The sequence below is a fragment of the Epargyreus clarus genome, unplaced genomic scaffold (assembly GCF_041222505.1).
Source record: "Epargyreus clarus isolate Ecla_fem2 unplaced genomic scaffold, WU_Ecla_fem_2.2 ptg000026l, whole genome shotgun sequence".
Lineage (NCBI taxonomy): Eukaryota > Metazoa > Arthropoda > Insecta > Lepidoptera > Hesperiidae > Epargyreus > Epargyreus clarus.
Genome location: NW_027332233.1, coordinates 10,626,284 through 10,650,439, shown reverse-complemented (window position 1 = coordinate 10,650,439; position 24,156 = coordinate 10,626,284). Strand labels below are relative to the sequence as shown.

Sequence of the window (24,156 nt, the reverse complement as noted above, 5' to 3'; positions counted from 1 at the left end):
AATTATTCTTGTAATATCTTACAAATACATAAGTTTATTTTTAAAATATTTTTAAGCAGAAATGTCAAAATACTTGAGTTTCCCTAAATAACCTTTTGACATTTATAATCACTAGCATTACCATGAGTTGGCATAGAAACGCCACTATAGAAATGGTAAATAGAAAACTATTGTCATTTTGCTAGTGAATAACATAACTACTATCGTTACGGTATTTCTTGACAACGTCTGTCAAATTAATGACTCATGGGACCGAATTTGTATGGCAATAGATCATAATGACATTCGCTAGCGATTTGATTTCGATAGGTTTTTTACGTATCGAGTTACGTCACTACGGATTTTAGTTCTACGAGTAACCACCAGAGGCGCTGTACAATTTTTCATACATTTATTTTACGCAGTCGCTAGCGAGTAATACTTTTGTAAACTCATGGTAGTCCTACACCTGATTGTTAATAAATTTCATTACCACCTCTTATTTTCGTCAAAGGAACAAGAAAGAAATATATTATTAACTTCCGTACAAAAATAAAGTAACTTGATGTAGGCACGAGAAATGAAACATCAGAGCCTACATTTGTGAATGACAGTGAGAATACAAATAAAAATATATTACGGCGGTGGGTTGAATAAAACTTTTTATGAAAGTTCTCGTTGGTTATTTGTTTTTGGATCAAAACAACTACGAGTACAATGGCGTCGGGTGTTAGATACTATGTATTATATTAAAACGCTTAGAAGAGATTTCTAATAATTATAGTTTTAAAACTAAAAACCACGCTAAAATCGCAGAAGGAAAATCGTTAATCCTGATTTCTGACGATCTTGTTGAGGAAAATGGGATACAATTATTAAAATCGTGTATTGTCATCGGTTTTTGATAATTGTTCAAAATTTTAAATTAATCGCACCGTTCAAAGTGGGTAAAAATCGAGTTCAAAGATTCCGTTACATACATACAGGTCAAGCTAATAAACGGGGTAAAATACAATATATTCTTTCACCATAAACTTTTACAATAATATAACTTTACCCGCTTATTTATGCGTCCTTGCTTTATGAAATAACAATGCAACAATCATTGATACTTCTTATGTCTTTCGAACTGAAACCAACTTTACACACTTACAACATTTCGTTTTAATCTATTGAATCTTTTTTGAGATTAGCATGTACGAATAGTGATTTATACCTATATACGAAGAAGTCTCAATGGCGTATGTTGCTAGAGGCTTATATTTCCTAGTGTGCTGGTGGTATCATAAAGTGAATAGGTCATATATTAATAAAGATTATTCTAGAATAATTATTCTAGAATAATCTTTATAAATATATGACCTATTCACTTTATGCTCTGATTACTTATATACCTGAAAAACTACAAAGAGAAAATCACAAAAGCACGACCTAATTCGTAATACCCTTAGGAGTTTCCCATGAAGAGACTTTGAACAAAGGGTATCTAAGATAAGCTGATGTAGTAGGCATGTAATTTAGCTTTCCGTCACAGAGATGTTACATTTTGTGTAAATGATGTGTGATATATAATGTTAATAGAGATAATAATAGGGTAATAATAATAGGGTTGCTAGGTTTTACCCATGAGTCCCTGTAGTCTCGGGACTAGAATAGGGCTACGGTATCCCCTGCCTGGCGTAAGAGGCGACTAAAAGGGGGCTTCTGGGGTTGCGGGCGGCAAGAGTGGGAGCTCCAACCGTCCAGCAAGTAACCCCGGGAAGGACGACGGTTTGTGTGGCCTCATACCGTTGTAAACACCAGGTGTGTGGGAGGAGCGTAAAGTGCTCCTCCAGGGAAGAGCCCGATTGGTGCATCGCGTTCGGAGGACTCCAGTTGTCTTCCATCGGAGATCCCGAAGTTCTCCACCAAGCGCTGAGGAAGGCCACCGCGGGGTTTTAGAGCGGTAAAAATCCCACATAACACGGGGGTCGCTCCCACGTCGTCGGGTACCTTTTGAAGGTTTCCCCCTCGTAAGCAAAAAAAAGTGTGTGTGTGTCAGCTACGACGCACGATTGGAGTTTACTCCTTACGAACGATAATTATGATATATATCGAATAGAAAATAATACGCAGGCGCGCAACACACACGTACAAACATACGCACACATTCAACTCTCAGACTGGAGGTAGTGAACTATACAGTGAGACTACGAAGTATCGCGCAAAGAGGAGACCCCGAGAATGAGATACGCTGTGTAATGTCTATCTCATTCTTTTACACGTTCAATCCTACAGATATATATGTTTGTCTCTTTCTACGTTACGCCTCAACTTTTTGTGTTACACTTGATTTTACTCCTCATAAAATTTCCGTACCGGGCCTTATAACTCAAATCGTTTCTTAAGGAGTAAACTCCAAAAAAAACGTTTTACCCATGAAGTCTAGTCGTCGTATTATTTACTTTTTTTTCCAAAGGTTTTATAAAATTGAAGTAGCTAAACTAGAATGCAGTCTCAGGTAGACTGCATTCTAGTAATTAGATTAGAGTAGATTGTAAGTGATCTCTGCCGCTCATAGATATCTGTAACCAGCTCCATATAGAACTGGCATTCAACCTGAAGTCGATCAAGCATGTGTTGCCACCTCTGAGGACTTAAATACTATTAAGTTGAGATTAAAACTACTTCGCAACAATCCGCTACAAATATGTCTGATGGTATATATTTTTTAAACCATGCCTGATAATAATAAGATGAAAATATTAAAAATATACACCACAATACTTTTAATTTTGTGCAATTGCACGCATCCTTTGTGGGAGGGAGGGTGGTACATACTGCATGGTTTAAAAAAAAGTGTGTGTGTGTCAGCTACGACGCACGATTGGAGTTTACTCCTTACGAACGATAATTATGATATATATCGAATAGAAAAAAAGGGTAAATAACGCATCTGCTAAAATGATAAGAGAAACAAACATATATCTGTAATTATTCGGATTATTTATATTACTTCAATAATGCGTATTACATAAAGTATGTTACAAAATAAAAGATCTAGCTGTTCCTATTTAAAATGTATATTATTCATAAATGTAAACGATAAGCTTACCAATTAACCGCATCCATGTGTTTTTTGGATTCTTCTTCATTATCATCTAAATCAATTTCTTGCATATTTTCAAATATTTTTTCAACTTTAATCACTTGATGATTTGTTTAATAGTACATTAAAATACACGTATCAATGCATAGAAGTACAAGAAAACTTTAAAATCAAAACATTAAAACTTGATGGTTAGGTTGCTGTTTATGTACGTTGTATATAGATGTATACAATAGATGCTACTATATGCATTTATTATACAGCATGCATACCCTGTACTCGGCAGCAGTATACAAGTTGTGGCAGAACTTCGTAATACGCAGGCGCGCAACACACACGTACAAACATACGCACACATTCAACTCTCAGACTGGAGGTAGTGAACTATACAGTGAGACTACCAAGTATCGCGCAAAGAGGAGACCCCGAGAATGAGATACGCTGTGTAATGTATTCCATCTCATTCTTTTACACGTTCAATCCTACAGATATATATGTTTGTCTCTTTCTACGTTACGCCTCAACTTTTCGTGTTACACTTGATTTTACTCCTCATAAAATTTCCGTACCGGGCCTTATAACTCAAATCTTAAGGAGTAAACTCCAAAAATATATATACCATCATACATATTTGTAGCGGATTGTTGCGAAGTAGTTTTAATCTTAATTTAATAGCATGGATTTCCTCAAAGTATCGCCTTATACAATTACCTACTTAAATACTAGTATTTTATATAAGTCAGCTGTTATAATGAAGGCAACGTCCTAATTAAAAAAAACTCGATGCTCTATTTCACCTTGGTAAGCTGTAAACTTTATACACTACTCATTATTATGATGAACGTTCAAATATATATCATTATGTAGGTTTTCGCACAAAAACAATCCTTCTCCACTTAAATCATAAGTTTCTTACAGGTTTCGTGAGATTGAACATTAGAAATACCACACATACTGTCGAAATACTATAGTACAAATATACACTGTATAATTATATACACTATATAGTATAATATAATATAATTGCGGAAAAAATCATCCCTTCTCTTTTAACAGGAAATTAAACCATTGCAAATGCACACATGAAATTTTCGTACAAAATTATTTGAGTCCACATTCAACGGTGTGCTAAAAATCAGTACGAAAAGGATCGCTTATTTTTACCTCCGGCCGGTTTCCATTTAAAATTTATAGACGGCGACTAAAATTACAAGCAAAAAGCAGCGAATGCTTTTTGTGGGAGAACTTGTAATACTGCATTGAAGTTTTAATAATTCGATTATAACTAATCTAGCTATATAAGCAGCTTTGAAAGGTGGTGGACCAGCAGGGTCCGACCGGCGAGGGACCACAAAAAAAAACGCTTTCTACACTCACAGCCTCACACTAGTATTCCCTGTATCATGGGTACTATGGACACACACATAAAAACAAACAAACAGCCAGACCCAGAAACAGAAACGTAAATTCATCATAGACATCCGTCTGGCCGGGGATCGAACCCGGGACCCTCTGCGCGTAACCATAACCGCTCCGCCACGCGCCACGACACAGCCATACCTATGTCTTACGTGTGGCAGTTCTTATCTATCGGTTAAAAAGTATAGCAGCAAATTTAAGAAGTAAGCAGCAGAAGTTAAGTGGTGGATTTCGAAAGATTAACAGATGCAGCTCATAACAGCCGGTGTCCTATACATAGTCCACTACTACTACCACTATATCCGCTAGGAACTAATATGGAACGCCTTATACAAGTTCCGTTACTACTTTCTTTAAATCAGAACGCGAAAGATTAACGACTGAAGGTGATAGAACCCTTTGTGGTTCGACTCCGGCGGCACCACCGCCACACCTATTTCTACCTAATAAAGCGGTGCTAGGCGCTGCTGTGTTCCGGTTTGAAGGGTGTGGCAAGGGAGACAGACTTTTCCGAGGCGTTCCAGCTTAGTCCTCAGGGGTAGCGGCGCATCTGTGGCCGACCTCAGGTAGGAATATCTAATCCTATCTGAGGTTGATTACAGATGTCCATGGGCGGCAGTAGCCACTTACCATCAGGTGGACTGCATGCTCGTCTGCTACTCTTATGTTATAAAAACAAAAACTTCCCTACACATCTAAAAAGCAGAATTATATGCGGCCGCCTTTTTATCGTCGAAATAATACAGAATAGTTAAAAATATAAATTCTACAATTCTATCCTTATACCTACGTTACTAAAATATGTTTCAATTTTGTTGGTTCAAATACCAATAGAAACAATAGGTAGTTATATTTTCCGCATACTAGGATTGCCTCATTTCTATTCAATAGAATTCAGTCTTATTTGGTCAGTCATGTGTTTAACCGTGATAATTTGTTCATAATTTGTGGTGTATTTTTAATATCAAATGTGTTCTTGTAGTTCTCATTTGTGTTATTTGTTTAAAAAACGTGCTCAATCAAATGAGAGCCTGTGCAAAAGATACAAATAAAAGAAAAGTGAAAATTAAGTCGATTCACCTTTTTTAATCAATTTCGTTAGAATATTGCTACGGCGTTATCAGCACGAATGTTTAAGAATAATATTAAATTTTTTATAGATAACACACCTAAAGGTAAATATTACTCTTTAATAATAATGTTGACTAAGTAAGCGTGCCTATATTTCTCCTTCGGTTAAAAATGTTGCAGGAGCCCTACAATAGGTATCTTTCAGTTTGTAAACCCATGTTTTATGTCTCTCTCTTAAACCTCCCTTATAAACCTCGTACGTTCGTTTCCTTGAAGTACTTACGAACACATTGTACTTATAATCATTTGATCGATGGCCATGTCAGTAATGGGATATTTTGATTAAAAACTGGATATCACAACATTGTTCATGTTTTTAAAACCGGTTTGATTTGATCTTACTCAACAATATCTTTTACCACAATAAAGGAAAAGTTAACTATTTTTTCTTAAACGTATGAAAGTAAAACAGAATCTTGGATGTTTCTTGTGTATGTTTTGTGTGGAAAGCCTTTTTTGTAAATGGACGTACAATTACAGTAATATCACATTCAAATATGGATGGAAGCGTGGACTATACCTAGTATAGTCCATGTAAAACTGCTAGTCCGCTCTGAATATAGAAATGAATCGCGTCGCCATAGCAGATTGTATCACTACACCTGCTCGCAACAACTTCAGAGCGGACTAGCAGTTTGACGCGGACTATAACAAACTAACAGCAAAGCCAAAGATATCTTCTAGTTTCCATTGCAAATTAATCAAGCGTAACTAGAACTACGCTGCGGTATTCGAACTGATTTAATTATCAGCGATAGTTCCATGAAAACTAATTTGATATATGTAGAATCCTTAAGATTAGGTATAGACCTGCTCGGAACAACTTCAGAGAGGACTAGCAATTTGGCGATAAATATACGTTTGTGAACCGAATAAGTCCTATGTTTTGTTTCTTTCAAGGTGGTGTAAAATCATTTATAAATAAACGAATAAAAAACTTATAACTAATATTTTTTTAAAACAAGCGTTTCAGTAACGTGGTTTAGTTTTCTAATCTTCATAGAAAATTCTTACATTTGATACTCATATCATAGGGTGCATATAAAATAATATTTGAAAAAAGGTTATTAAACTAATCATGTACTGTCATTAATCATGTTATATTATGTTATGATTAACTGTACCCTTAGTATGAGTTTATACGTTTACAAAAATGTCTGTTTTTGTATTTGTTTACGTATTTGCCTATACATTTCCAATCAGCGCCCCTAGCGGACTGTATCAGAACTGATTATAAAAAAGAGTCATTTTTGTAAAAACTCATACTAAGGGTACTGGTTTATAATACAGTTGCAACTTTTGACCCTCAAATACATATAAACTCACAAGACAAGTTAAAAAAGAAACTTGTAAAGTTGTAATAAAAATGCTTCTAATTCTATTACATTAAACGAAACGAGATATTATATTAGTCGGGAAATAACCTTGAAGTGGAGATTTATGCTGAAGATTAAATTTAGCTCAGCTCCGCATAATAATGAATAAGTCATAAATTCTAAATAAATTCTGAAACGTGGAATCCTACTAAACATAATCATATTCGACGATCATTTTGTAAAAAGATATCGCAAACGGCTCAACAGTCGTTATACAATCTCAGTTGAGATAATAATAAAAAGTAAAAACCTACTGAAAAATAAAAGCAATAAGCAATAAGCTGATACAGCTGAAAACAAATAAAAGAGTCAAGTATAAAACTCAGTGGAAGTCTAACTCGCACACGGAGGGTTCCGTAGCAAGTTTATTTTTAGTATTTGTTTGTAATTTCAAAGTGTCCACCTACTTTTGCGGTTCAATAGATAAAGTACGAAGAAAAATACCGATACCGTTTATGAGCCGTTCTTTTAAAAAAGATATGTTAACTAGCTGACCCGACAAACGTTGTGTTGCCGTATAAATAAAAAAAATGTTAAGGGTGAGCAACCCTTATCACTTAGGGGTATGAAAGGTAGATAGTAGCCGATTCTTAGACCTACTGAATATGCATATAAAATTTGGTGCAAATTGGTAAAACCGTTTCGGAGGAGTACGGTAACTAACATTGTGACACGATAATTTTATATATAAGATATTAAAGCAACCTTAGTACTACACATTCCGTTAAAATTCTAAGTATCTATTTATACGTTTTAAGTTGTAGACGGAATGACAATAGAGGCTTAGTAATAGGGTCTCCTTTTTTCGGGTACGGAACTCTAAAAAGGCTCTTCGCGCCGGTTGTAAGGATACAGGTACAATGACAATATAATTTAGGCGAATTTGGAAGTCTTTACGACATTGCCCTCTTTAGGTAACGACGCATCATAACGGTTATATCCGAAACAAGTATTGACGCGCGGCTTAACCCGTTAAAAATCTGCACATTGTTCGTTTTTTAAGTGTACCCTATATATTTTCAAATAAATAAATAAATATTTTCAAATATATATTTTCAAATAAATAAGTAATCTTTGAAGTCATTTGCAAAAGTCCTTATAAATTAATTTACCTTATTTGACACGTCACGGAGTTTGTTTCTTAAATGTAATGATACAGTTATAATTTCATCCTCGTCACTTCTTCTTTAAGCATCCTCATAATTTCGAATACGGACACTTGAAAAATTTACTCTGAATAGCACTTTGACGAATTATGGCAATCAGTATATTCGATGTTTTACTAAAATCCTCCTGATCTCCGTAATATTGGCCCATGACCGAAATCAGATTAATGCTATTATATAAAACCGCATCTGCGGTATCTTTTATAGATACAAATACCAACCGATCCGGCAATCTTCTCCGTTGAGGACGAATGCAAACCAGTAGCAAAATATTATAACAAACAGTTGGACTACACAATAATAAATACATTTAATTGTTTAACTTCATAAATCTCTAATATCTATCTACGAGTATCTCTATGTAGTGAAAGTTTATTGTATTTGTGTGTTTGCGAGTGTCTATTAAGTGTACGTGTTTTGCGGTTATCGTGGCGCCCATGATGTCATCCCAATAGTTTCCAATCATGTTACATATAAATTATTCGTGAGACCATATATTAGGCCCGGCCCAACAATTGCGGAATACAAATGCGTAGATTTCCCCCGAGCTATTGTTGTCAGCCCGAAGTATTGGCGCGCTGCATGAGTTTAGGGCAAGTTAACAACAGAACGCAGAACTAGAGTTCTACACGTAATATGTAGAAGTGTTTTATATTCTATGTCTTCATAATATCTATCTATCTCTATGTTGTGAAAGTTTATTGTATTTGTGTGTTTGCGAGTGTCTATTAAATGTACGTGTTTTGCGGTTATCGTGGTGCCCATGATGTCATCCCAATAGTTTCCACTCATGTTACATATAAATTATTCGTGAGACCATATATTAGGCCCGGCCCAACAATTGCGGAATACAAATGCGTGGATTTCTCCCGAACTATTGTTGTCAGCCCGAAGTATTGGCGCGCATGAGTTTAGGGCAAGTTAACAACAAACGCATAACTAGAGTTCTACACGTAATATGTAGAAGTTTTCTGTTATTATAGCTAAGTTGCCAAGTAAGTTTAGTAACTGAACTCAAAATAGTTGTTGCGTTGTTGAAACAGTAATTCAAATATTTATTTCAGAACAATAGCCAATTAAAAAGTTACGCTAAAGGTTTCTTTCGACTAGAATACCATGAAATAAAACTTAACAAATTATATCATAGAAAGTACTAGAAATATTGGGATTTACCGTCATTTCGATACTATTTTACGCCACAGGTACAAACCTAAATTAATTGACCAGAAATCGAATCCCATTCTGGTAGATGCTACAGAACTGTATAATGTCGTTTAAGCCACATACGCATAAGCTAGATGTGAAACGTTTAATACAAATTCAACGTTCTTTTCAAAATTTCAAATCAAAATTCAAAATTTCTACGGTTTTAATAGAAGCAAATAGTGACTAAGTCATAATGATAGTGTAGTGATTAGAAATTTGCTCACACTTGGCGTCTAAAACTCTAGAGTTCAAAATCCTGGTACGCCCTTCAGTTCGAAGTTATATGAGTAAGTACTATAAATTAATAAATGAGCTTCATACTTAAAAGTTAACCAAGTAATCACGAAACCTACAAGCCTAAGACTTCTATAAAGTTCTCAATGCCAGCGTCGTGGACAGCCCAAAGTCTGAAAGGTGACCCGCGCCCAACAGTGGGGCAGTTGAGTTGGCAACAACCATCAGTAGTCTATATTTATAGCAGCTCATGCAGGATATGATAACGGTCGCGTTGCGAAGAGTAAACAGAGACAAGAAATAAAATAGGTCGCGGTCATATTGATTTCGGATTTTCGACAACTCCCGTCCCGCAAACGAACAATTTATCAAACTGTTGAAAAAGTTGTTACAGATTTTTGTGATGTGGCATAACATCTATAATTTGCTGTGATTGTTTACCAAACAAATTTAACATTTGAATGTTGGTAGAGCCAGTATGGTTCGACCAAGGAGAGATCACAGCCACACCCATTTCTTACGCGAAGATGCTCTGGGTTTCAATGGGTGTGGATTCTGGATAACTTACGTATGAAATGTCCATCTTAGTCCTCAGAAGTGGCAACGCGACTGTAGTAGGTAGAACTCGTTCCATATAGTTACTCACAGATGTCCATGAGCGGTAGCGACCACTTACCATCTGGTGGATTATCATTATTTCACAAATTACTTTATGCCTATACAACTACCAATTCACCAAAATTACAATTTCAACGTCACGTTAAAACCATACAGGATATATTTTTTCTTTCATTTTCCCATCGCGAATATCCGGTCTTCTGATGTATTTTCAACAGACCATAATTGAATATAATGTTTTATTTGAAAATATAACACACTAGCTGACTGAAAATCTATTTATGAAATATATTTCATATGAAATATAGCCTATGTTACTCGGAGATAATGTAGCTTTCGAATGGTGAAAGAATTTTTAAAATCGGTCCAGTAGTTTTTGAGCCTATTCATTACAACCAAACAAACAAAGTTTTCCTCTTTATAATATTAGTATAGATAAAATAGAAAAGCACGATATTTTTCCTTTGTTGTTTTAATAGGTAAATAATATAAGTTCTGCATAAACAATCTACCCCTTTAAACCAGAATACAGGAATGTTTATCTGCTACTATGCTACTATACGTATTTTACACGTAACCACAACACCTCAACGACACCACACCGCAACACCACTACGCGTATTTGTACCACAATGTTTCATACAGTCGACCACATTTTGCTGTCCAAATTGACAATGTGGTAACCACTACGTAACCACTTCGCAACCATAACACAACCCATAACACATAACACGCATGAGAGCGGTTATTGTATCGTAAGTTATAGTTATATAGTTTTGTAGCTGCGAAAGTCATTGTTGTAGTTGTACCACAACACAGGGATAAAAAGCTGTAGCAATGCTGTTCATAGGTAACCACGGCTTAACACATTTTTTTATATAATATATGATTAGCAGACGAGCCTGCGTCCATCTGATGGTAAGTGGCCACTGCTGCTAATGAACATCTGTAATCAATACCAGATAAGATTAGTTTCCTACCTAAGGTCGGCTACAGATGCGCTGCTATCCCTAAGGGCTAAGGTGGAATTTCTCGGAAAAAGTTTCAAGTAAGCTCCCACACCACTTAAATTGATATAGTAGTGGGTGACGCTACAGTTGAAATACAAAGTTATACCATCCGAAAAACTATAAGTAATGTGAATATATCAGAATTTATGGGCTAGAAGCTTAACTAGAAGCAAACTCTTGTAAGGTTTGGTCGAATACCAAGAGCAGTTGAATTTAAATTTACAAAATCGTTACTCACGGTCCGGTGGAAAGTTTGCTGAATAGTTCTATAATTAGTTAAAATTTTCAATTAACCGAATGTTTCGTTAAGTTTGTGTTAGGAATAATTAATTATAATTACCTATCCATGCAGTCACTGCATGATGTTTAAAGCCTTGAATTAGTTGTACGCCACAACATGTAATACCAAATCTTTTTAAGCCACTACAAATATGAGATGTTAAACGAAATGTGTATTCATGATATCATACATGACACAGTTAAGCTGACAAGTTTGTACGCATAAAACATTTTTTATATAAAATGTTTCGTTTTAAGGAAAACTAACTAATTATAGTATCAGTAATCATTAGCATAGAACGTTGCGCTCCGCAAACTAGAAATACACATCTAAAATATTTAAAACATTAATATTATGAATGGTTTATCGTATTAATAATTACCTATCTGAGGTGGTGGTAAAATCTCTTTACTTATGCAGTATAGATTTTAAGACAGATTTGCTAATGAGGACTTGCAGAATTGTTTTTGATTAATAATAAATGGATACGGATATAGAAATTTGTAACCGTGTATTTTTTTATATATAACTAGCTGACCCGGCATACCTTGTGTTGTCATATAAATAAAAAAAATGTTAAGGGTGAACAACCCTTATCACTTAGGGGTATGAAAAATAGATAGTAGCCGATTCTCCGACCTACTGAATATGCATATAAAATTTGGTGAAATGAGTAAAGCCATTTCGGAGGAGTACGGTAACTAACATTGTGACGCGGGAATTTTATATAAGATATAGGAGTAGCAGACGAGCATGCAGTCCGGCTGATGGTAAGTAGTTACTGCCGCCCATGGACATATGTAATCAACCACAAAAGATTAGTTACCTTCCTGAGGTCGGCCATTAATCCGCCGCTACCCCTGAGTACTAAACTGGAACGCTTCGGAAAAGTATGTCTTCCTTACCACACCCTTCAAACCAGAACACAGCAGCGCTTGACACTATTGTTAATAGGCAGAAATAGGTGTGGCGGTGGTGCCGCCGGAGTTGAACCACAAAGGGTTCTACCGCCTTTAAATATTTATTAAACGAGGAGTTAACTTCAACTACGTCAACTACTAAGTTCTACCTCAGAGACTAAGGACTACCTCAGAGGTATATAATAGGTACCCATAGCTGACATCGATAGGAACTCTAATCCTATCTGGGGTTGATTATGGAATATAAGTTCCATGGGCAGCAGCTACCACTTACCATCTGGTGGACTTTTTAATGTACTACTTATATAATATAAACGAGGACTTATTAGACGGTGTATAAAAACTGCAAGTGTTAAATAAAATAAAAGTAAGATTCAACCTTTAACGTGAGTTGTTGAATGATTGAATGAAAATTCAGTCAATTTCTTTTTCCCTCACCCGTCTCTGGCAGGCAGCGCCCTAATTGAATTGCTACTGATATTACTCGGAAACTTTCTTTAAATTTTCTCTCATGAACTATTTTATACACCATCTCTGTTCGTGACTCGGATGAAATGGCGTCTTGATACCATTTTTTAAATTAAAGAGCTTTATTTAAATTTTAAAACAGGTTATATATAGGAATATAGAGCACAGAGATACACTGTTCTATATAGAGTCAGCTTCAAAAGTAGATAAACAAAAAAAAGCAGATTAGGGTTTAAAAAATCCCTATGGATAATATGTTCATCTACTATATTGGAGCCGGCTGTACATGACATATCTACAACTCCTGTAGTACAAATAACTCAATTAACTCGTTTTTGACAAGCTGGTTCCATCGTAACAATTATTATTGTTGTTTAAACTTACTCATGTCTATTAATTCCTTTTAATATAATAATAGGACAATTATTAAACATTGAATTGTATTTCAGTCCATGGGTCAGTAACTAATTGACATGTAATTATGATTGAAATGTAATGTTTCAATCTAGACATTGCGACAAGTTACACTACCGTTTGAGAATATTTACTTTTTTATAGTTTTATACTTGCATAGAATAACTCCTTCGTCGTTTAGATGGACTAGAGTTATAGGTACTTTAGCTTCAAATTATGCTTTACTTGATATAAAATTGTTTAATTATAACAAGATGAGTATTGTACACAACAAGATAATAAATAGTTAAACAAGAGATGAGGGTTCAATTCTTAACCAGATCCGGAGCGCGGTCAGTCAATTGAAAATCTTAATAGGCCTAGTCTACTATAAAATAATGTATAACTATAAAAATACACTTGTATTTTTTTCCTAATAATTACTAGTTCCTTATTATTACCGCCATTTTAATATACGTAAACAATTTCCACAAGAAAAGATACTCCGCATTACCTTTTATGAATATGTAGCATAAATCGGAACTTCAAACATACATAAAACGCATTTTTTCTCTAAAAGCCTTGTGAATGTAAAGTAACATTACTACTTTTTCTCTCAAATCGAAAACTAAATCGTTATTGACTTTACTGTACACCATACGAAGCTTTGGCAATGACATAAAATAAAACCAATTCTCAAAAATACTAAACGCAGTTGTAAATATCGAAACAACACGAAATATTCCGCTACGTTGGGTACAATCAATAAAAATAGATTTGTGTACACATAGGATAACATCATTCGGATGCTGCTAACAGAAGTGACAGATTTATACTCGTAGTTATTGCGGTGAACCTGTAGCTAAACACGCTGTTTATAGTCGAGCTGAAAGAATATGACCAGCAAAAGGGCACAACCTCGAAAACCCATTAATTCATATTTATTACGCGCGCATTTATGAAACATAAAACTTTATGAGAAGGTAGAAAGGCTGCAGGCATACACTAACGCATTTATGGGTCACCTTAAATAGAGATTTAATTATACAGGGAGATTTATAGCGACGGCTAATGAAAATCTGGACATGTAGGATAGATGTGGTATTACTGGTTTATTCAAATAAGGTTCCGCGCTGACACGCATTTATTCCCCAATTACTGTGTGACCCACTTAACTAGTATCCTTTCTATTTAGACTTTAATCTGATACTATTTCTTTGTGTGAGCTCTTTGACTTTTGAAGTCTTTTCAATACGTTGATATTAATTAACGTAATTAAAAAAAAATTGGTGACTGTTGTTACTTCTTTTTCGGATTTCCGAAGTAAACCCCTTTTATATATACAGACATTGAACGTATCAGACACGGGCCGTGGCAGACAATATCATATTTTTCTGTACCATATTTTGACAGGTACGACCCGTGTATACAAATATGTTACACATTATATTGGGAAATACTATAATGTCTGCCACGACACGTGTCTGACACGTTCTATACATGTTCATGTAAATAATATACATTTCACAGCTCTTTTTAAGTAATATATTACGGTATATTATAACAGTTCATACTTTATACTAACAGAGTCGCAAGTTAATTATCTCTGTATGTGATACGAGGAAGACAAAAGCAATCAAGAAAATCGTCCGCATCTGCCCGTTATGGGTTGAGTCATCAATAACCTCACACGGAAGTAATAAATGCCGTGATAACGAAAATAAATTAATAAAACCGAGTAGCGAATACTTATTATGCACATATTTTGATGAATCTAAACAATATAATAACCTTTAACGTACCTAATACCTTTAACGTACATAGTACGTAATATACCTTTAACGTACATAGTTTTCTAGTCATAATCTATCAAAAAGGTGAAAAACTTTGATGTATTTATTTAGTGATTGCGAATTATGCAAAACGAGTCAGTGATGTTAGTCTAGGAATACCATGGTTCTTAGTTTCGATTCCCTGACTTTAAAAGGCTTTTAAAGGTTTACCATTAATTCATGACCCAAAAATGTGCGGCGTTTTCTATTATTTTTAAACGAACAGCATCTCATTTTGTTTTCGTTATCATTTCAGACTGATTAACATACCTTGCACAAGTAGAATTTAGAATGATGTTACTTCTAAACTATTCCCGGAGAGGTGTCATGGAGCTCTTAAGAAAATGAGTAGGTAACTGGAGCACTTCCAAATGACAATATCTTTTCGAATTATAGCGTTTCTAGTAAGTACTTTGTTACAAATAGTCGACGTTGAACACTTACAATAAGTCTGTTTATTTTCCTTTTCACAAACGAGGTTTTTAATACTATTCTTCTAAATCTACTGTTAGTATTGTAGTTTGAAAGGTGCGGTAAAGGAGAAACACTTGTATAATACATTTCAATTAAGTCCTCAGGGGTAGTAACTTACCTTTACCCGACCTCAGATAAGACTCCACGACTTGATTTTAGTCTTGTGTAGTTCGCGAACGAACTAGTTCAGAAGAGCGCTCCCACAGACGAACTACGCGAACTAGATCCCCGATTTCCCGCTCCATAGTTCGTTAGCTCCTAAGTCCTAACTGAACTAGTGAAAAAATGGCGGTAAACTTACTAATGTCGTTATATTTTATGATATTTTATATGAATCAATAGGTTTATCCTGTTTTTAGCGCTCAAACATTTTAATTCATGCATTACTTAATCTTGTCTTAAATCTACAGAATTCAAATCTACAAATTGATTAAAAAAAGACAGATCTTCTGCTCTTTTTAACCGACTTCCAAAAAGGAGGAGGTTACTCAATTCGACCGTATATATTTTTTTTTTTTATGTTTGTTCGGCGATTTTTTCACGATGCCGCGACCGATCGACATGATATATACACCATTGTATGCGGCTAGTTTCACAGGGGGTCCCATTTCGAGGAAATTTGAAAATTTCCTCCAGTTTTCCCGGGAAATTGGAAAAACCCCATTTCTTTCTTTTCTTTCCCGATATAAACTTTAATAACTCGAGTATTTCTTAACCAATTTCAATTTTCTTTTTTTCGTATGAAAGGGTGTTTTGTTGCGGTACTTTCCTACTATAACATTAGTATACTCTGATGATTAGAACTTAAGTAATGGGTTGGAACTCATCATCACTACCCCTGCTTTTTACATATTTTATGACAACTTTACTTTTGCCCACTCAATTGTCATGAAACTTTAAATGAACATTGAGTATCTAGATTAATATGATATGATGGAAAATTCGACCTTCAACTCCTCAACCCTGGCAATGCAGAAGTGCCTCCTGCCTCAACCATACAAGTTTGGCATTTGGAACTTATGGATATTTAATAAGGTTGATAGGTAGAGATATATGATGTAAATTTTGGCCTTCCACTCTTCAACTCTGATAATGCAAAGGTGCCTCCTGCCTAAACCATACAAGTTAGGCATTTGGAGCTTACGAATATATGATAAGGTATTTGAGTAGAGACATATGATGGAAGATATGAACTTCAATTCTTCAATCCTTATGATGCAGAGGTAAGCCTAAACCACATAAATAAGCCATTTAGTGCTTTCACACATATTTTACAGGTCCTAAGCAGGTATATGTAATGAAAAAAATGACCATCAACTCTTTCACTCTGATAATGCTGGTGTGCTTCCAAGCTAAACCATAGGAGTTAGCCATTTTGTGCTTTCATATATGTATTAACGTCACTAAGCAGACACATAGGATGAAAATTTTGACCTTCAAGGTCTTAACCCTGATAACTTTGACCTTCAAGTCTTCAATTCTAGTGACTCAGGGACACTGCTGGCCTAAACCACAGTAACTTGACAATTACTTCTTACAAATATAAAATATGATTAATGAATACGTTGTAATTTTTCTCAACTATTGAATTAAGGTAAATTGGACCAACTCACTCGCAGAGTTTTACCACCTAGTTTGATTTATTTACTTTTCTGTTCCTACCTAACCTAGCCAATAATGTAGTATCCTATATGAGATACTATCGTGTTTCGCCTATAGTGTTTCGTATTGAATTGGTTAGGTTAGGTTGGAACATATAAGACAATGTAAAACTAAGCGAGAAGAGCGCGGTAGCGCCCTGCGAGCGGGTGAGTCCAATCCGTATGAATTCAGACCTTACCTTTATTCATGATCACCTTTATACAATTTTACATAATATTAATACAAACGTTAGCATACCATCACTAAAAAGGGTGAAAAAAAAATATTTTAACAAAAAATAAAACCGACTTCTATGTCACTACAAAGTAAAAAATAATTGAAATAAATGTTGGTTTAGTACATATTTCTGAAGTCGGCGCTCATATTGGACACGCTGTTTACGCCGTTATCAAACGACATATATTGAGCGCCAACTTCAGAAATATGTACTAAACCAACATTTATTTCAATTATTTTTTACTTTGTAGTGACATAGAAGTCGGTTTTATTTTTTGTTAAAATATTTTTTTAGTTCATGTGTTCTTCAGTTCCCAACTGTTCGGTAAGCAGCTGGAGGCAGACGAACTAAAAGAGCGAACTAGTTCGTTTAGCAAGCCTTCTTGATTTTAGATATCCTTAAGGGGCATGTTGGTAAGTTCTAATGACTATATGGACTGCAGGCTCATTTGTTACTTAAATAAAATGAAAATAAAAAAACTCACGCCATCCACATAAAGATGCATGGCATTTTGATTGTACTTTTGCGAAAAATTTGTTTCACAAAATACAACGCTGATGAGATAACTTTACAACGCAGATACTTTTTAACGTATCAAAGCTTTACTCGCATCCAGAAAAAGCAAAATAAACACATGTCTGGCATTCATGGTACATTAGCAATACGTTCTTTCAATTCCGTAGACGAAACTCGGAAATAGGGATGGCGATTCTTTCCGAAAAATATCGATTCGAATCGAAGTGTGACAAATCGATTCACAGAAAAATCTAAGCCCAAATAATCGATTCTCCAAAGATCTTCGATCTATTCTGGGGCGAAGCTAGCGAAAAAAAAGTCATCAGGACCAAACAATCACTGAAATGCGTATCTGTCAACAAAGATCATAACACATTTGTTAATGTTCAATCAACTTCGAAAAAATCGAATTTTGATTTTCTAGGATGAGGGTCTGATTCACTGAATCGGTCCATTACTGGAGATCGATTAAAATTTTAACGCTTTCTACACTCACAGCGTCACGCTAGGATTCCCTGTGTCGTGGGTGCCATTGACACATACACAAACACCCAGACCCAGAAACAGAAATCTAAATTCATCATTTAGATATCTGTCTGGCCGGGGATCGAACTCGGGACGCTTTGCGCGTCAGACCGGTATGGTGACCGCTCCGCCACGCAGGTCGTCAAATAATCGGTTAATTTAGTCCAAAAATCGATTCTTCGATTAATCGATCTTAGATGGCAACCCTACTCGGGAAAGTCGTTGAATAATTTTACAGTAGGAAACCAGAAAACATCTTGAAACGTTTTGAAAGATTTAAAGGCAATATATTCTTTTTGTACGCCGATATGTTTGCACGTGAGGCTATTTTTAAGCTGTATTTATTACAGAATGTTAATGCTAGACACCTGTTTTGTTATCATCAGACTTAAAGTGGTGACCAAAGTCGATCATCTTTATTTAAATACTTGAAATCAAGTTACATATTTATCAATATGTATGTTTATAATCGTATATATAAAATTCTCGTGCCACAATGTTAGTTACCGTACTCCTTCGAAACGGTTTTACCGATTTTCACAAAATTTTATATGCATATTCAGTAGGTCTGAGAATTGGCTACTATCCATTTTCCTACACCTAAGTGATAAGGGTTGTTCAATGTTCATCCTTAACATTTTTTATTTATATGGCACTACAACATTTGGCGGGTTAGGTAGTAATATATATTATCTATTAAAATATATTTAAAAAAGGGGCATAGAAAAAAGAGATTTTTTTTTACGTAAGTAACGTTCTTTTAAATATATTTATTATGATGTAAGTTATAAAACTCTCTTATGAACGTTTGTCTTAATTAAACTTATTAAAATTACCTTTGCTTTTAAAAAGCATTAAAACAAATATATGAATAGTGGCTTGTGTATCTACATTAATAATCTAGTAATTGGCAGTTTCTAGAAATTACTTGCAACACTGAACACGCCTCGTGGGATAATATTGAATTTCGAATATCGAGATTCAACCCTGCCAACTGTAATTAACTCTACACTTCTCTCGAATACCTGCTTTATTTTGAGTAAATACAACATTAAGATGGTTTGCTTTACTAAGGTTTTGATAGTAATAACCTTACCTTGGTTACGAGTATTTATTTAGGTCCAGCCTTTGTTCCCGGGTTTAAGTTGAAGGTTCATACAAAAACATTTGCCGTGTCCCACAGGATGTAATTTTAAACATAGGTTGTTATTCAGTAATTACTCGAATATCTATATCAATATAATATTATACATTTAAAGGTGGTAGAACCCTTTGATATGCCCCAACGACTTTGTTTTCACTAAATCCTAAGACATATCTCACCATTGTTTCTTCAACATTAAAACAGGCGATAATTAATTTTTAATACAATATAACTTCGAATAATTATAGTTTTAAAACTAAAAACCACGCTAAAATTACACAAAGAAAATCGATTATTCCCATTCCTGACGATCCTGATGAGGAAAATGGATTAAAATTATTAACATCGTGTATTGTCATCGGTTCTCGATAACTGTTAAAATTTTTAATTTAATTAGACCGTTCAAAGTAGGTAAACATCGTGTTCAAGGATTCCGTTACATACTGACATATATACATACATACATAGATACAACCCAAGCAATAAATAATAAAAATCAAATGTGTGGGATCGAAACCTTTAGCCCTCAGCAAAAGCCAAATTTTTAACAAGTGTATTGTTTAGACGGGTAAATTATAATCTTGGTGTTTGCAGGTGGAGGGTGCAGGGCGCGAGGCGCGCGGCGGGTGATGCCGGTGCGCAAGGGGCTGCTGGCGCCCCAGAACACCTTCCTCGACACCATCGCCACTCGCTTCGATGGCACACGTAAGTATTTTATATATTACATTCATGTCAATAGTAATATAAGGTATATTTCTATAATATAGAATCAAACCTGCGGTCGACCAGAGATGCGTTGCTTTCCTAACTACTAAGTTGAGACGCCGCACATAAATATTACTCCCTTACTAAAAAATCGACTAGGAGTTAGAGTTGAACATTTTTCTCTTTACTTTGTCAACCGTTATTTTTGTTCCATCAGTAAAAAACTCAAATTTTCTATAAAGATAACGGTGTTGATAATGAAATTTCGACTACTATGCGAAATTAGCTATTGAAACATTGATTACGCTATTTGGTTCAGAGCTTAGGTCAATCACAGGTCAGGCATGATTAAAATAATTTAGGCAATAATTTCTGAATCTATATACTGTTAGATTTAGGTCGTTTGCTGTTATAAGCTATATGTATTATATGATATATGTATAAAATGAGAAATCTTTAAATGTACAACTGGAAAAGAAACACAAAAATAACAACAGTAAATAAGAATTGACGCATTTTCATTTTTATGGAAGTATGTTTGTATCGATCGCTAATTAAGTTCTTAAATTTAGTTTTTTTTTCATTATACAGTGATTTATAAACGAAATATAATAAAAACTAAATTAGACAAAATACATTTATTCGAATAAATAGACGGTAAAAAACATATTACAATTTCTTATATTTTAGTATCGCGCTAATAAACACTTAGGCTTGATAAAATGTTATATTGAAATCATGACTCTTCAACTTCCATTAATTTGTTTGATATTGACTAAATTTGTTGAGCCTCCTAGGCATAATAAACACAAAGTTAATACAATCATCTAATTCTAACACAATCTCAGTTCTTATTATAATGTCTAAAGACGTTTCATAAAAGTTAAATGTGGTTCATAAAGCGAAATAAAGAAGTTAAAAACCTCAAGCAAGTTTATGTAGATTACAACAACTTATGAACAAGGACGATAAATCCTCAAAAAAATAATATTGTTATTTTAACCTTTTAAAGTACCGCACTTTCGCAGTAAATTTTTGTTCATTATTTTAACGACATTCAGTCCTTATTTTAATAGGCACTAAAAGTATACTTAATATTCTTTTAAATAACTCAGTAGCCTTTGCAGTTAAGCTGATCGAGGCAACAAAATTATTTTATCATTATCAAGATATTTAAAATTTGAAGGTATTTTAACGGTTACAGGTAAGGTAAAGGTAGGTAAAGGTTTTAAAGGTTCAGTATGTTTCGACCTGGAAGGTACCACCGCCATACCAATTACTAGCGTGAAACAATCCTTACATTTCTATTAAAAGATATTGTTATATATAGCCTATAAGAATATACCCTACAAGCCTACAAGATAAGATATAGCCTACAAGATAAGAATCATAGCAATGATGAACCACTAGGCTGGTTAAGAAACTCGGCTTCTCGATCGAGGGGTCCGAGGTTCAAATCTCAGGCACGCATCTCTGATTTTTCAAAATTATGTGCGTATTAGATATTAATTATCACTTGCTTAAACGGTGTAGGAAATCATCGTAAGGAAACATACATACCTGAGAGATTTATAGAAAAAAATCTCAGAGGTATGTGAAGTCTACCAATACGCACTTGGCCAGCGCGGTGGACTATGGCCTCATCCTTCTCATTCTTAGAGGAGACCCGTATCCAGTAATGAGACAATAGTGGTTTGATGATGAGTCCTCAAGAATGCAAATGTGTCTGTGATTGCCTTGAGGTAGAAGCCCCTGTTCTTCTCGTATATTGAATTGTGTCAGATGACCATGGACAGAAGTAACCACTACCATCAAATGGACCGTTTGCGCGTATGGACCGTATGATTCTTATCTTGTAGGCTATATGTTATCTCGTAGGTTTGTAGGCTATATTCTTATAGGCTATATCTTGAGGACTAAGATTCTCTTATATGTGAATCACGCAACAACAATATCCTTTAATAGAAATGTAAGGATTGTTTATAAAAATCTTATAAAAAAACCCGAACAAACAACGTCAAATAATTACTCCCGAACTGTAAAAATAAAACACATATTTGGCAATTACGTAACACAAATATTTTATTTTACTCTGCATGGAATCACGAAGTATAAAAAAATATGTATAATTGAACACACAGAAGATTACGTTAAACATTTCTCCTTATCTACAGGAGAGTACCTATCTAAATTCCGAAAACGGTTTATTACTTAAAGCTTATTGAAAAACTTTTCTTGTGGGAATTTGAAAAAATATCCCGATTTTCCCTTAACAAAACAGAGCGGCGAATAATTTCCGTCTGAGACTGTAAGTTTAATTCAAAAGTTTTCTGTAGGAAGTGAAGTTTCATTATAGGTTAATTGCAGTTATCCGCGAGTTCTGAATAACGATTTCAAAATATTGAAAGTAAATTTGAATGGAGGGAATCAAAAGATCACGGCTTTGAGTGCTCCTGACTACCCTACGTTCGCTATTCAGAAGGAAAAATAAATTCTCTCTAAAAATGCTGTGTTGTGCTCTAGCGATCTTTCTACTTATTACGTATAAGTTCTGCTGAACTGAAATGAGATATTTTTAAAAAGTAAGTACTTACGGGAGAACTCATTAAATGGACCTTTATAATTTAAGCACATGAATGAGCGGGTATAAAGCCTGAGAATGTATTTATATTCTTAGCTGGGCCTTATTCATAAATGAAGTATTAAGTATCATTTAAAGTTTAAGTATACAAGGGTTGGATTATATTTTTAAATACAAAACGATTCAGAAATACGTATTAAAACGTAAAAAATGCCCCGACATTCGTGAATATGTAAATGAAAAATAAGTGTACGAAATAGCAAGTACTGAGTGAATCGAGTGAGCTTACAGAAAGCTGTGCATCGAAGCATACGTTGCTTTGTCGAACTAACAAATACGTCTGCGATACAAATAAATTCTGCACAGAAAAACATTTTTATTGAACTAAGTAACAGCAAAAACTGTGAAGTATTACATGTAGATTTCATATTTATTTACCTTTAACAATAGACATAAAAGAAATAGAAAACGAGCATGCAGTCCACTTGATGGTAAGTGATCTCTGCTGCCTTTGACATTTTTGCCTGAATACGGAAACAGACGCGTTGTTAACCCAGAGAACTAAATTATAACGCCTCGTATTAGTTTCTATCTCTTACCACGCCTTCAAAGTTAGGACACAGCAGTGCTTCACACTCTTGTTATTAGACAGAAAAAAGGTATAGCGGCTGTGCCTACGGAGCTCTCGCGAACTAAGGTTGCGGAAAGGGCAGACCGCCCTGTGCCCCCGGTCCTGGGGGACCCCCAAACAAAGTTGCTAAAAAAAGATCGTCAGAACCAAACAATCTGTGAAATGTGTATAAATCAGCAAAAAAATAATTTGTAATTTTGTAAAATCAAACTCAAACAACTTTTGAAACTGGAGGCCTCATTTAACATTTTCGCCCCAGGTCTCCAATGATCTTAGTCCGCCCTTGCTTTGGAGTCTACTTAAGTTTTCACAATCGCTATAACGATTACTAACCTTACAAAGCTATAACAAACATATAATAACAAACAACTTGCTATCTTCAGAAATTCACCTCATAAAATAATTGGATCCTATTTCGTGTGTGTAAGTTTCTCGTAACCGAAATAAACCTTTGTTAACGGATACCTACCTCTGCACTGAAAAAATAAAGCTTCTGTGATGTCGCTTCCTGTAACGTCAAACAATTGCCGAGGTGTTCTCAGAGCCTACTCGAGGAAATTCAATTTTTGTCTTGGAATATC

General features: G+C 34.8%; 1 protein-coding gene across 4 annotated transcripts in view; it reads left to right on the top strand.

Annotated features, from left to right (window-relative positions):
- Positions 1–24,156, top strand: part of LOC140753444 (voltage-gated delayed rectifier potassium channel KCNH8) — a 112,423-nt gene that overhangs the window by 40,789 nt on the left and 47,478 nt on the right. For all 4 annotated transcript variants that reach the window (XM_073088043.1, XM_073088042.1, XM_073088041.1 and 1 more), the window contains exon 2: positions 20,253–20,363. In XM_073088043.1, coding sequence (XP_072944144.1) covers positions 20,288–20,363 — 76 coding nt within the window. In that variant the 5' untranslated portion in view covers positions 20,253–20,287. The remainder of the gene's footprint in view (positions 1–20,252; positions 20,364–24,156) is intronic.